This window comes from Diospyros lotus, chromosome 6 (assembly GCF_014633365.1).
Source record: "Diospyros lotus cultivar Yz01 chromosome 6, ASM1463336v1, whole genome shotgun sequence".
NCBI classification, from domain to species: domain Eukaryota; kingdom Viridiplantae; phylum Streptophyta; class Magnoliopsida; order Ericales; family Ebenaceae; genus Diospyros; species Diospyros lotus.
The window spans coordinates 2,544,386-2,557,404 of record NC_068343.1 but is presented as its reverse complement, the minus strand read 5'-3'; the positions used below and the strand labels follow the sequence as shown (position 1 = coordinate 2,557,404).

Sequence of the window (13,019 nt, the reverse complement as noted above, 5' to 3'; positions counted from 1 at the left end):
TCAGATACCCAACAAACCCCCCCTCCATCCGAATTCATCTCTTTTAAGGGTTTTTGTTCATTGAATGTCCTGTGGATTCCCTCTGGCATAATGGCTTTGGATTCCCTCTGGACCCATGAACTTGTGATGATGGGGCAGTCCGGTGTGTCAGGCATCTTCATTGCATCTCACAGTTAAGTGCAGTTTCCTTCTTTGGCTGTTCCAAAAGTTAAAGCCATAAGCTGAAAGCACTTTCAAGCTCTATAGCATTCCAAACAAATGAAAAACATTAATTGTATCCTTCATTGATGCTTTAGTGAAATGATTACAGGTTTCTTCTCCACACAGACAGTTGTGTATATTTATGGGGTAAACAATTTGAAGCTTTGGACATTATGAACTTGGAACTTCCAATATAATTGTAAAGTTTGTATGAAATTATTATACAATCAAAGAATAAACTCTTCTGCTGTGTTTTGTCTCTTGCCTGATAGTTTTCACTGGAGAAAAAGGCTCATCATCTACGGAAATCAAATCACCATCTCCAACCCAACTCTAGCATGATGAAGAGCAGTCCTTCAACAGAACAGAACTGCAACTTCTGAAAACCTTATATAGCCTTTGAACATATGGAGATAGTGTATTAGGTCTTATGTTTCAGCTCATCTGCTCCCCAATTAGGTCCAAGCCAACAACAAGGAAAGACAAGCCTTGGAAGAGCAAGAAGTAGAAATGAAGGCCATGAGCAGATAACAGGCTTCTTGCAGCAGCAGTGAGTAGGAGAAAAGCAAGAGCAAGCTCCTTCCTGTACAGCCTGTTTCTCTTCTTTACAACTGGAGCAGCCTCTTTTTCCTGCAGTTTTGTGAACATTTCTAAACCAGATTCAGAGAGCCTCCTCGGGATTTTCTCTTGATTTGAGGTTATTGACTCCCTCTCCACAAGGGCTAATAAGTCAGACTCCGATGACCTCCCCGTCTTCTTCGTCACTACCCATTCATAAGCACTTCCCAGCTGGAATAGCCCTGATACCATGGCATTGAATTTTGTGACAGACATGGTGTTCTCGAAGAGTAGGTATGGTATCAAGAATGGGAAAGATTTTGGGCTTGGGAGAATGTTCAGAAAGGACATGAATACCGGGACGTAGCAAACTACCCAGAGAGGCAATTCTGCCTCAGGTATGAACATTGTCAACGGGAGTATGATACAGAATAGTGTGAATGAGTAGAAGGGAAGTATCAGTTTCCTCAGAAGAAAGAAGAGAAATATCAAGTTGGCCTTCTTCCAGATTGATATCTGCAAGAAACATCAAATCAAACGATTGTTAGGACTTTCCCTTCTTTCAGACAATCCAGTTCAGACTGTATAAAGCCAATTGAGAAACAATAAAGGAAGAACAGAAGCAAGAACCTTGGAGGTCAGGATGGAAGAAAGGCATAATCTAAACAGTTGCATTGGCCCTGAATGCCAACGATGCTGCTGCTTCTTGTACGCTTCATAAGACTCGGGCAATTCACAAAGCACTCTCACGTCATTGAGGAAAATGAATTTCCACCCGTGTAGATGAGCTCGGACTGCAATGTCCATATCCTCTACTGTTGTTCTTTCAAGCCAGCCTCCAGATTCCTCTAAGGCCTTAATCCTCCAGACTCCTGCAGTTCCATTGAATCCAAAGAAGTTGAGAAACAAGCCATTGACTTGCTGCTCCACCTCGAAATGGAAGCACAGGTTGATATTTTGAAGCCTCGTGAGCAAGTTCTCATCCTTGTTTACGAATGACCAGCGAGCTTGTACAAGGCCTAACTCAGGATTTTCCTGGAACAATTCATAAGAACTGATATTTTAGCCAAAGGTAAGACTATTAAGAAGAGGACATAAACATCAAATTAGCCAGTTAGGGTTGTATATTACCTTGAAGTGAGGTACTGTCTGTTTAAGAAAATCAGGATTTGGCTGAAAATCAGCATCAAAAATTGCAACAAACTCATAGTCCTTGACATAGTCACAGGCCATGGCCGATTTAAGGTTCCCAGCTTTGTACCCTGTTCTGATGAATCTATGTCTGTAGATGATGTTCACACCTTTTTGTTTCCATGAGAAAACTTCATTTCTTATTAGATTCTGTAAATTTTCATCGTCTGAATCATCTAGGACCTGGACCAGAAATCTGTTCTTGGGCCAATCCAACTGACAGACAGCAGAGATTGATTGCTCATATACCTTAAATCCCATGAAAAATATCCCACATCAGATGAAGAATGGAGAAGGAGAACCAAGGTACCAATATATGCAAAATTCAATTTCAGAATGAAAACTTTTATGAACTTTATGATATTAGACAAAAAAAAGGCTCTATTATTTATGACTATCAGATTTAGTATGCAATAATTGAGAATAGGAACAAGTTAAGAAGAGACAGTTTTGGCAATTGTTTGATTACCTCTCTTTCATTGCACATGGGAATCTGAACAAGAACCATTGGGAAACTTGACGGATCCTCAACATCATATTCTTCTCCTTCAATCACAGGCTTCAGCTTCTTCCACTTCATCCAAAAACAGCCAATGCAGAGCACTAGCCGATCGAGGGATTGAATCATGAAAAGCACAATGCAGAATCTGGAAAGCATGATGACAAAAGGGGCAACATAATCAACTCTGAAGGACAGCCAAGCCATGTAAGACCACTGCACAATTCCCTGAATCTCCCATGGATGGATCAGATTCAAGTTCCATTTCTTGAAATGGGCAACGATTTCTATTGCCAAAGCCACAGTTGAAATGGCAAGACAAGCCCTGAGGAATCTGTACAACCTCCCTTTGTTTTGGGGCTCTTCTTCTTCTTCGCTCATATCAGACAAAGCGACGCGTTTCTTAACCGAAGCAAAGATGGCCGGCAGCCCCATTGCCAGCCAAGAAATGCAAGCCAGAGCTCTGTAAGCTCTCAGGAAAAGAACCCATGTGAATTGCTTAGGCCTCGAGGCTTTCTGTTTATCAGGAACAGCAGCCAATGAACCACCACCACCACCACCTGTCTGTAATAATGGCTTCTCCACCGTGACTACAACCGAATTGGACGCCATATTCCTTCCGCTGGATTCAATCTCCCGAGAAACCAAAGCCAACCCAGATGAGAACTTCAGCAATAGAGCAATGGGTTGAAATTGATCCGAGAGGGAAATCAGTTACCGATTCTCCCGGGAACCATGAATGAGGAAGAAAGATAAGAGAAGAAACAGTGCCAGAACCTGGATCTCAGCATAACAGAATGGTGACTAGCCCGGAAATTCAGATGGAAAGTGAGGAACTTGTTCAGTGGAATAAACATTTAAAGTCAAACATGGCTGGTGCCACCGTTTGTGCAAGTCCTAGAGAATATGCTTGCTTCAGGGAGCTAGCTAAGCCTGGGGGAGGCAGTAATAATGAACGCGGAAAGAGAGAGAGAAGTTTCTTTGCGTGGGAGGTGAGAGAATGGAAGGTTCAGCCATAGTATAAAAGCAAGAAAAAACTATATTGCTATAAAATTTGCAGAGGCCTATAGCTCCATTATCAAATCCCAGAAAGAGACAGCCTTTGGGTAGATTAAGCTACGAAGGTGAATGGAAGATGGGAATGAGAGTCAAAGCAGATAATCGACTTTTGAGGGTTTCAAACCCCAAACCAATCTTCAACACTGGGCACATGGCAATGCTTGTAGGATCAAACCTGTCCAATTACATGACAAAACCACATGTCATAATAGCATTTAACCAGAGTCCATCATATAAATTTTACTCCAATTATTGAATAAATAAGCTTAAAATTTAATCATTAGGATTTTCTGTAAAAAAAAATTACATAAAATGATACAGCGGGGGCTTATATTTATTTATTAAAAAGATTATTAAGATCATGCTATAGTTTTATGGGAATATGCTAAACCTCAAAATTAAAAGGTTGAACGCGTCTCATTAGTCGGTGGAATGGGGACACCGCGCGTTTCTGCGCAAAGGATGGCGAAGCCACTTAAGTCAATTAATTAGTACTAATAAACAAACATTATTTGTATCAGCTTTTACTAAAAATATATTTACGTGAATATTTTATCAACCGTCAATTTATAAAAATTATTTATGAATATGATATTTTATAATGATTCGTTTAATTTAAATTTTATATAATTAGGAGTTAAAATTTTTTATTATTTATTTTTTCTATCGTGGGATCATTACTCCCCATTTGATTAAACCTTCATTAATCTCAACTGGATTCATTATGGGGATTCACCCCCACAAGATTGCATTGAGATCCCAAAAAGTGATTGCCATATACCCTTTTTTTTTTTTCATGAAATTGCGTTGGGATTAATTTAAAAAAAATTAAAAATTTGAAAGAACATTACCCTTATACCTTTGCAAAATTTTATCCTTGAGGAAGGGTTTCATTGTATGAAAGTAATATTATATTTCTTTTGTAGGAACTTAATCATAATTTGACATATATATAATTTTTGTTTTGAGGGCCATTGTGGGCCACACCACAGAAATGATAAATGGAGGATGAGAAGACAAAGTCTTACTTTCATATGAACTGCATGGAAAGGTGTCACAAGAAACACTGGTGATCTAGATTTAACATATTATTCAGATTTACATCTGTCCAGACAAAGCAGCTCAGCAATAATAATTGGTCAAATATTTAAACCAATTCCCCCTTCTTTGATTGCAAACCAGTTGGCTCATTAGTTAAACCCTAAGCTTGAGACCTTAATTGCCAACCCATTTAAGCAATATAATATATATGTATATATATAATACACATTCTAATATTTTTATTTGCACGATAATTGAGATATTTTAGAGTTTGACCTCCTATCATGTGCACTAATTCTATCTTAAGCCATTAATCTTTTTCTCCGACCAGATGGGGCTGTAAAATCGAAATTCGACACTTTTTCGATAGCGTTTAATTGTGATGATAATCATGTATTAATTTATTATAAATTAATTTAATGAATAAGTGTTAAAAAAAATGTCATAACTTTGTGTTCAAATAATATTTCCAGATCGAATTCCGTTTTTGGATTAATTGATTGGCAAACTCTCTTGATAATTGAATTTGGTTTGGGGGTATACAGAAAGATGTCTTAGATTCAATGCATTGAATTGACAGTTCAGGTACCCCCAATGTTGAGCCTCAATCTGGCCAATATTATGTATTATTTTTATTTATTTTTAAAATGATATGGGCATGACAGCTAGCATGTTATTTTGACTTATCTGTCTATGATATTCTAAAATTTGAGAGGATGTTACATAATTATAATATAAAAGAGTAAGATTAAGAATATAGGGTAAATTAATAAAAAAAAATGTTACGAAAAATATATTATGAATTCTATTCTTACCTTTGTTCACACTTGAGAAGAAACCACCGATGTTGTCAAAGAAACCCTAGCAAGATATTAAAATGATATATAAGTCAAGAGTAAAGTTTGAGATAACTAATAAGATAGCCAAAATCGACCTCTTACCCTAAAACAAAAGGACAATGTTATCCCCCACAAAAAAAAAAAAAAAAAAACCTTAATTTTACCTGCAAATAATCATCCAATATTAAATGCATATCATCTTAGCTGTCAAAAGACCAGCACCAGCACCCTTGATGAATCTCATCATCAAAGAAACAGGAAAACAAGCCCAACTTAAATGGGTTGCAAAATACACATACATAAAGCAAATAAATCTTCAATAAAAATCCGATTGTAAGACCCAAATGGGGCTTAGAGGGTTTTATGGGGGTGGATGGTGATGCACCCCAGCAACCAAGCACAGACCCTCAAGCATCACACTCAGCCCCACCCAACAAAGGATACGCAGCTGCACCAAATTGCTTCTCAAAGGGCCACCACCACCCTCGCATGTGACACTGCGCAGTCTGCCCTGTTGCCAAGTCCCCCCATGTGATCAGCTACCCTGGCCACTGCTGTATGGATCACTCATCCATCCATTTTATTATCTCTCTTTCTATCAATGTTTCTAGGAGGCTCACTTTCAGCTTCAGCACCTGACACTGATTGTTCTGCTGAATATAATAATACCTAGAAGATAAACAAACCTATAACTGCTGCATAATCATCAAGCATGTTATCATCAAACAATACGAATTTTCATGAATAAAACCAGTTCATCCATGCAAGATTACGTTTTTATCATTAATAACTCATGTTCCTCCCAGGCTTATGAATGGATATGGTGTTTGGATCTCTGCTCTAAGCTTATATGGTTTGCTCTGTCAGTCCTTGCTTAGGGACTTGGATCAAATAACTAATCACATGCATATGGCCATGATCTAATCATTGATAGCATGCATACTTATTAAAATCAGACTGGCTATCATCGAACCCTAAACTTACTGGTTCCCCAATTTTTAGGAACAGTAAAGGTGGCCAATTTTGACCAGTTCTGGTCTTTTTTCCAAATTTGTGCCAGAGCTTAGTGACCGGTTTGCAATCCAACCAGCCGGTTTGATCTAATTAAAATAACTATGATGAGTTTGAAGGCAACTGCAGATTTATAGAACTTTTATATAAATGGTAAAAGCATTCAGAGTCATGCTCATGCATGATACCAACATAGTAAATATGCTCTATTACATCTACCCAAAAACAAAAATGGAAGAGAAACACACACACACAATATACACTAAATCATTCAACAGAAGCCAGAAGACAATCCTCTGCCCACATGGCCCAAATCCCTTTCCACAATTTTAAAGTAGCCAAGTTGAGAGAAACACTACCAGGGTCACTAGGAATACTTAGCAAATACAAGGAAAACAAGAATGTGGCACTGTCTGGCTTGTGTACCGAGATCGAGTCGGTGAGACGTCTAAATCTAAATCAGGATTGGACTGTCTATTTCAGTATTCACTCCACTGGGTACCATGGTTGCCACCTTACCTGTATGATTGCTTTCACAATCAGGATTTAATGAGCCAACATGGTGGCCTAAGATGGCACTGCCACTACCGCCAAGTAGATATCCAAAAACAGTGTCCATCTTAATATTTGTTCTTATGAGTAAAACAATATATCCTTTCTGTTGGGCCCCTTCAAGGGTGGGGCATTCTAAATATCTCCCCATAAGGTAGCCTCATTCCACTTCTTTCCAAGTGCTAGGCCAAAAACAAGCGACAATGACAAAATTGATAAGTTTGGTTGGTTATAATTACCCATGCACGACCAGTAAAGAAAGAAATATTTGGAAAATATATCTTATACCGGATTGATGGCCCCAGAAAATCATAATTTTCTTTTCAGGTAGGCAAAATCCAACACGAGATAGTGCCATCTCAAAAAAGAGAAAAAAAAAATGAACATTTCCAATACACAAGGCTCCCCAATTTGCAAGGGTCAAGAGACTGTTTGTACACAATTTTTACTCTTGATCTCCAAAGGGATTGTTTCCTCTACCTGAAAAGGAAAATGCAAAAAGATAATAGTGAAAACCCTCAATAAAAAGAAGAAAAAAAAAGTTACTTGTTGCTAACTAAAGAGATGCTAAGCAAAGAGGGAAAACTTACGAAGAATTAATTAAACATTGTCATAATCAAACCATTCAGGTTGACCTTGGGATATCATAAGCCTATTGCACTGTCTGGATGTTAAGTCAGAAACATGAAAATAATTTCCTCACGCACATATAATTTGCATAAGGGTGATCATTTGTGGGATGGATTCAGGCAGTTCAAGTTGACGCTCAACTTAAAAGTAAACAGAGCCTGGCTGGCTCCAAGTTATTTCCCCAGACTTGAACCATTCACCATTCAAACTGAACAAGACAACTCTAGTAGGTAGTTCAGGTCCCAAACCTTGTTCTTTTTCTAACAGTAGTCTTAACTCGTATGTGACATACAAAATGAAGGAGCATGAGGGCATCCCCAATATACAAGGCTCCTTGCTTTGCAAAGGTTAGGAGAGGGACAATTTTGTGCATGGCCTTCTTGCTTTTTTGCAATAAAGCTACTTTTTATGACCTTTTCTAACAAAACGGAGGAACCTTACTGCTTACCCTCACAAATGTAAATAAAACAAACTGGTACTGAAATAGAAACATAGCCAAAAACAGGAAATCGCATACATGTTCATTTAAATCTTAAAACTCTCATCTCATAAAACAAAATTTAACAAATATAATATTTTAAATTTTTCAAAAAAGCAAATGACAAACTAAATAAAAAATGCAACAATCAAGTGCTTTAACATTCTAAGAAGCTGCAAGAAGAAAATATCTTAGTTCCAAACAAGACAAACAATACAACACAAATCAGTTCAGCCATATTGGTCCATTACAATGCCATAATTTTCAATCAGTTATCCAAACATAAAGTAGACTTGGAAGAAAAATGAACAAATAGAGCAAAAGGAACCTGTTTGTTTTGCATGTATAAGCTGAAAATATATTTTCATAGTGTTGAATTGTTAATCACCATTTGATCTAAAAGCTTAAACTGTTAGATAAAGGGTTAACTTTATCTTTTAAACTACTATTTTACTCTCAACATTAACAATTCAACATAATATTAGAGCAAGCATAGGTACTAAGTTCAAACCTCGATGCCAACCCAAAATTTAAATTGTTGCACATTATTGGACCAGTTATCAATGAAACCTGGCCACACGTGAGGGGGTATGTTGAGAGTAAAATAATAATTTAAAAGATAAAGTTAATACTCTATCTAACAATTTAAGTTTTTAGATCAGATGGTGGTTAACAATTTAACACATAATTCATACCTTAAAGGAAGTATTTCAAATTACACCCAAGACTACATGACAGCTTTAAAAATTTAAAGAAAAGAGATAATTGGAGTGTCACTACACTAGCTCAATGGTGGTGTAGAAGACCATAATCAATCATAAGTGCAAATCCAACACTACACTAGCATTGAAGTCAGAGAGCTGTAAAATTCATCATGTACATATCCTCCTATGCAGAATGATGACTCCAAACTAACTTAGGAAAAGGAATAGCCAAAACATCTCTTTTTATTTGGGGTGCCTAAAAGATTTATATAATATAAATATATAAATTTCAATTTAATTTATGCTTCATAAAAGATATAACAAATAAAAATTCCATTTAAGATAAATGTCCATATTAGTATCTTGTAAGTGGGTGGTCTGGTGCACTTAAAATGTCCATATTAGTATCTTGTAATCAAAATTTGAACTCGCTCGTTCCCTAATTTTAGTACTCCTAAGTCCTAACTACTTACAGTGGGTTGTGCTATCCTATGGTTGGTTCCTAATCGAGAATTTGGGTCAATTACTTTGAAAGTTGTTAGCCAAAAAATAAAAAAAGTTGAAAAGTCAAATTGAACCAAAATACATAAGCATCTTGGGTCATTTTCTTCAAAATTGGGCTGCCCTTAATAAATGTTTTAATGGGGTTTAGGGCTCGGTTTGATATTATTGTCCAGGTTCTGGGTCATATTGGTGTCATATTTAACACCACAGGTCATGTTTTTTAGGATTAGGGTCAATTTTTTACAAATCTACGTTAGGTTTAGGCAATAAAATGGGTTTTTAGGTGAGTCCAAATTCAGCTTGAGTTTTAAACTCAAAACAAAGGGAAGGCAGAGGTTGTTTTATTTGAGTATGTAGAATGACTTGAGCAGAATGCAAAGCCAAAACATGCATTCACTTAACCGAAAATAAAAAAGGATGCAAAGCCAAAATAACTGAATCCTTCCGGTATTTATCAATGAATTTTAGTCTATACATAAAATTTAAGGTCATGTAGCATGCTCCTAATGAATCAACTATCAATGTGTTGAGAAAATAAAGTAAATGAAGGTATGTACAAGTACCCAAGCGTGTTGTGTACAAGTTCCCAAAAAAATCAACTAAAAAGTATGGAAAAACTCATCTCTTAGGGTGTTGTGGAAAACAAACCTTGTTCTTTCAAAAATTTAATCACATAAAAAAAAAGTGGAAAATAAGTTAAAATGAAAAAAAAAAAATTCAAATAAAAATAAAATCTAAATAATTAATGTTGGGACCAACACTTGGTTATACCTAATATTTCCATAAAAACTAATTACACAAAAAAATATTTTCTAGTTTCTAGTGTTCTATAATTAGTTTCCACTACATCAAAAACTTGAAAAAAATCTTTCAATAGAGAACTCTACTCTAAAAATCTAAATAGAAAATACAAAATATGTGTTCAATTGTTATGTAGTTCAATATCTTGTTATTAATAGTATTATTATAATTTTAAAAAAGGATGCAACACGAGGACTTCTTAGGGAATCATGCATCCTAATACTACTCTCACCCAAGCACACTTAACTTCGGAGATCTAATGGGATCCAATGAATTGGTGTTGGTATGATCACACCCAAAAATATCCCAAAAATATCATAATAATAATAACAAGATATTGAATTATATAACAATAAAACATATATTTTGTGCAAGTATTTTGGATATATTTCTTAGGTTTTTTTTTTTTTTCCCTTAATAAGTAAGATGGGAAAAGTACGTCTGAACGATTAAAGGAACTGCACAATCACAAATTGAGTTACCCACATTACATAAAAACACAAGGTAGGTAAAGCCAATTCAAAATAACTGAATCCTTTCAGTATGCAAGTCTACCTAAAACATTTAGGGTGGTGCAGCATGCAACAAGAAGAATCAACTATCAATGTGTTGAGAAAATAAACTAAGTGAAGGTCAATATGTAAATGTTCCCAAGGCTATTGTGTATAAGTTCCCAAAAGAATCAACCAAAAAGTAGGGAAAAACTAGTACCTTACGGTGGGTGTTGTGCGAAGCAGACATTGTCTTTCAAAAAATTTATTCACATCAAACGGAAAAATGAAGAGCTTTTACAAATAGAAGTAAAAAACCCAGGTTTTCCAGTTTTCAAATTTTAAACTGGATAACAGTAAATATCTATCATAAGTCAAATATTGGATTGATCATCACATATTTATGAATAACTGAATGATTAATGTCGGGACCAATGCTTGGTTTGTATAACTAATATTTCCAGAAAAAGCAGTTAAACAAAATATTTTCTAATTTCTCATTTTGTATCATTAGTGCCCACTGCATCAAACAATTTGGAAAAAAAAAAAAGCAAAGCTTTCAATAGAGAACTATTTTCTTTGCTTAAAATCTAAAAAATATATGCAAAATACTTTCACAATGTGCTCAATTGTTACATGGTCTCATATCTTGTTATTAATGTCTTGTAACCAAACAAGCTTAACTTTAAAGTTTTAATATGATGGATCCCATGCATTTGTGCTAGTATGATCGCACCCAATATAATAATAATATCATTAATAACAAAATATCGAATTACATAACAATTAAACACATATTTCGTGACAACTATTTTTGTATAAATTTCTTAGTTTTACACTTTTTAAGGCACAAAGTGAAGCTTAATTGTCGACGTTCGGAATTGGTCGATTGAGATTTGTTAACCCACACTTGTATGGTAGATCCGAGAGATGAATAATGAGATATCCGGTCTGTTTTGCCAAGCCGACGGCCCGTCCCTGCAAGATACTCCGAAGCCCAAGTCAGCGAGCGAGTAAGCAAAAATGTTGGGTGTTTACTTTCAGTTTCTTAATAAGGAGTACATACCTCTACCCTTAAGAGGGTTGGTTGATATATATATCAATCCAAAGCTTCTTTGCCTGCTTCATACGTGTACAGGTGATGGGATTGAGTAGCCGGCGGGGATGTTCCTGCCCGGCGAGGTGTCGATGAGACCCTCATTAATGTGGACGAGATCTACCATAAATGCGGATGGGATCTCTCATTAATGCGGATGGGATTTGACGAGGATGTCCAGAAATCCAGGTGCGGCTGCAATGATGTTGTTGCCAGAAGACAAATATGGGACTAGCATGGGCCGGAGAAATGAGCCAAGAGAATGGGCCCAAGGGGTCCAGTCGGGACGGCCCTTAGCTTGCCGATATGCCGCAACACACGCCCCTTCCATGATGCGAGCTGATCTATCGAGCTATGAAGGTTGCGGGGAACTTACCCAGGGCATAGCTAGGGATCGGTTTGAATATGCCAACGAGTTAGAGGTGCAACAAGAAGCTCGCTTGGTCCTGACGTTTGGTCCTGCTCTTCGGCATTATCTGAGCTCGCTTTGGCGAGCTCAGTCCAATTTACTGGGCTTCGAGCTTTTGGGCCGAATCATCATGCTAAGTCCAGCCCACACAGAGTGGAGCGAGAAATACCTGTAACATCAAGCCCCCCAGCTCGCAATGCGATCTTCGGGCTGGGAGCTGACACATGCTCGGCTGCTTCAGCCTTCAATGCGTCTTTTCAGCCTTTCGCCCAATCGTTTCAAATCACACTGTTTTGCGCTGCACGTCTTGTCTGCAGCACATTTAATGTGCACGTTTCCCATGACTGCTAATCATCATGTTTGTATTCCTCATGCTTTCGCGTACCGCCATTGGATCTGGGGAAGTTCGTCAGTCTCTTTATCCAACGGTGGGTGCCCTGAGCTATAAAAGGGGAAAAAAAATGGGGGATTTGGCTCCCCCTTTACCGTCTTATTTTGAAAATTTCCCTCATTCCTGCAACCTGCCTTCTTTCGATTCCGAGACTCCATCGCCGTTGGTTCCGAAGCCTCTTTGCTCCAGCTTCTCAACTGGTTCCTATTCGTGATCTTCGCAGCAATCGAGTTAAGAACAGTAAGTTTCTCATGTTTCTTTAATGAGTTCCAACTCTGCTTCCATTCTTCCTACTATTTCCGCCTCCGTACTTTGCCTCCCGGTGATGGCAAGGCGGTTTAAGGAAATAGGCTCTGCCTATCTTAAGAGCTTCGGTAACTTAGGAAACCCCGCCCCCCTTTTTCCTTTCGAGTCATGCCCTGTTGCGAAGCGCGCGACCTGACATGTAGAAGGCGTCTCTAGGAGCTTTGATTCGACGCCCTAATTCTTTTCTTCTCTCTTTTCTCTTTTATTTTTTTTTTTAGATGTCGACATCAGGTCAGAAGCACCGCAACCACAGGATAG

The 13,019-nt window shown here is 37.3% G+C and overlaps 1 protein-coding gene and 1 pseudogene across 1 annotated transcript; both read right to left on the bottom strand.

Moving 5' to 3' along the window:
- Positions 1-259: 259 nt before the first annotated feature.
- Positions 260-3,633, bottom strand: LOC127804716 (xyloglucan glycosyltransferase 4). The gene is made up of 4 exons (XM_052341667.1): positions 2,420-3,633; positions 1,891-2,199; positions 1,390-1,794; positions 260-1,275 (listed from the first exon to the last, which is right to left on the bottom strand). Exons 1-4 carry the CDS (start codon positions 3,059-3,061, stop codon positions 637-639), a joined length of 1,995 nt encoding a protein of 664 aa, XP_052197627.1. The 5' UTR covers positions 3,062-3,633; the 3' UTR covers positions 260-636.
- Positions 3,634-10,246: 6,613 nt separating this feature from the next.
- On the bottom strand, positions 10,247-10,365 carry LOC127805337 (5S ribosomal RNA; annotated as a pseudogene).
- Positions 10,366-13,019: the final 2,654 nt, after the last annotated feature.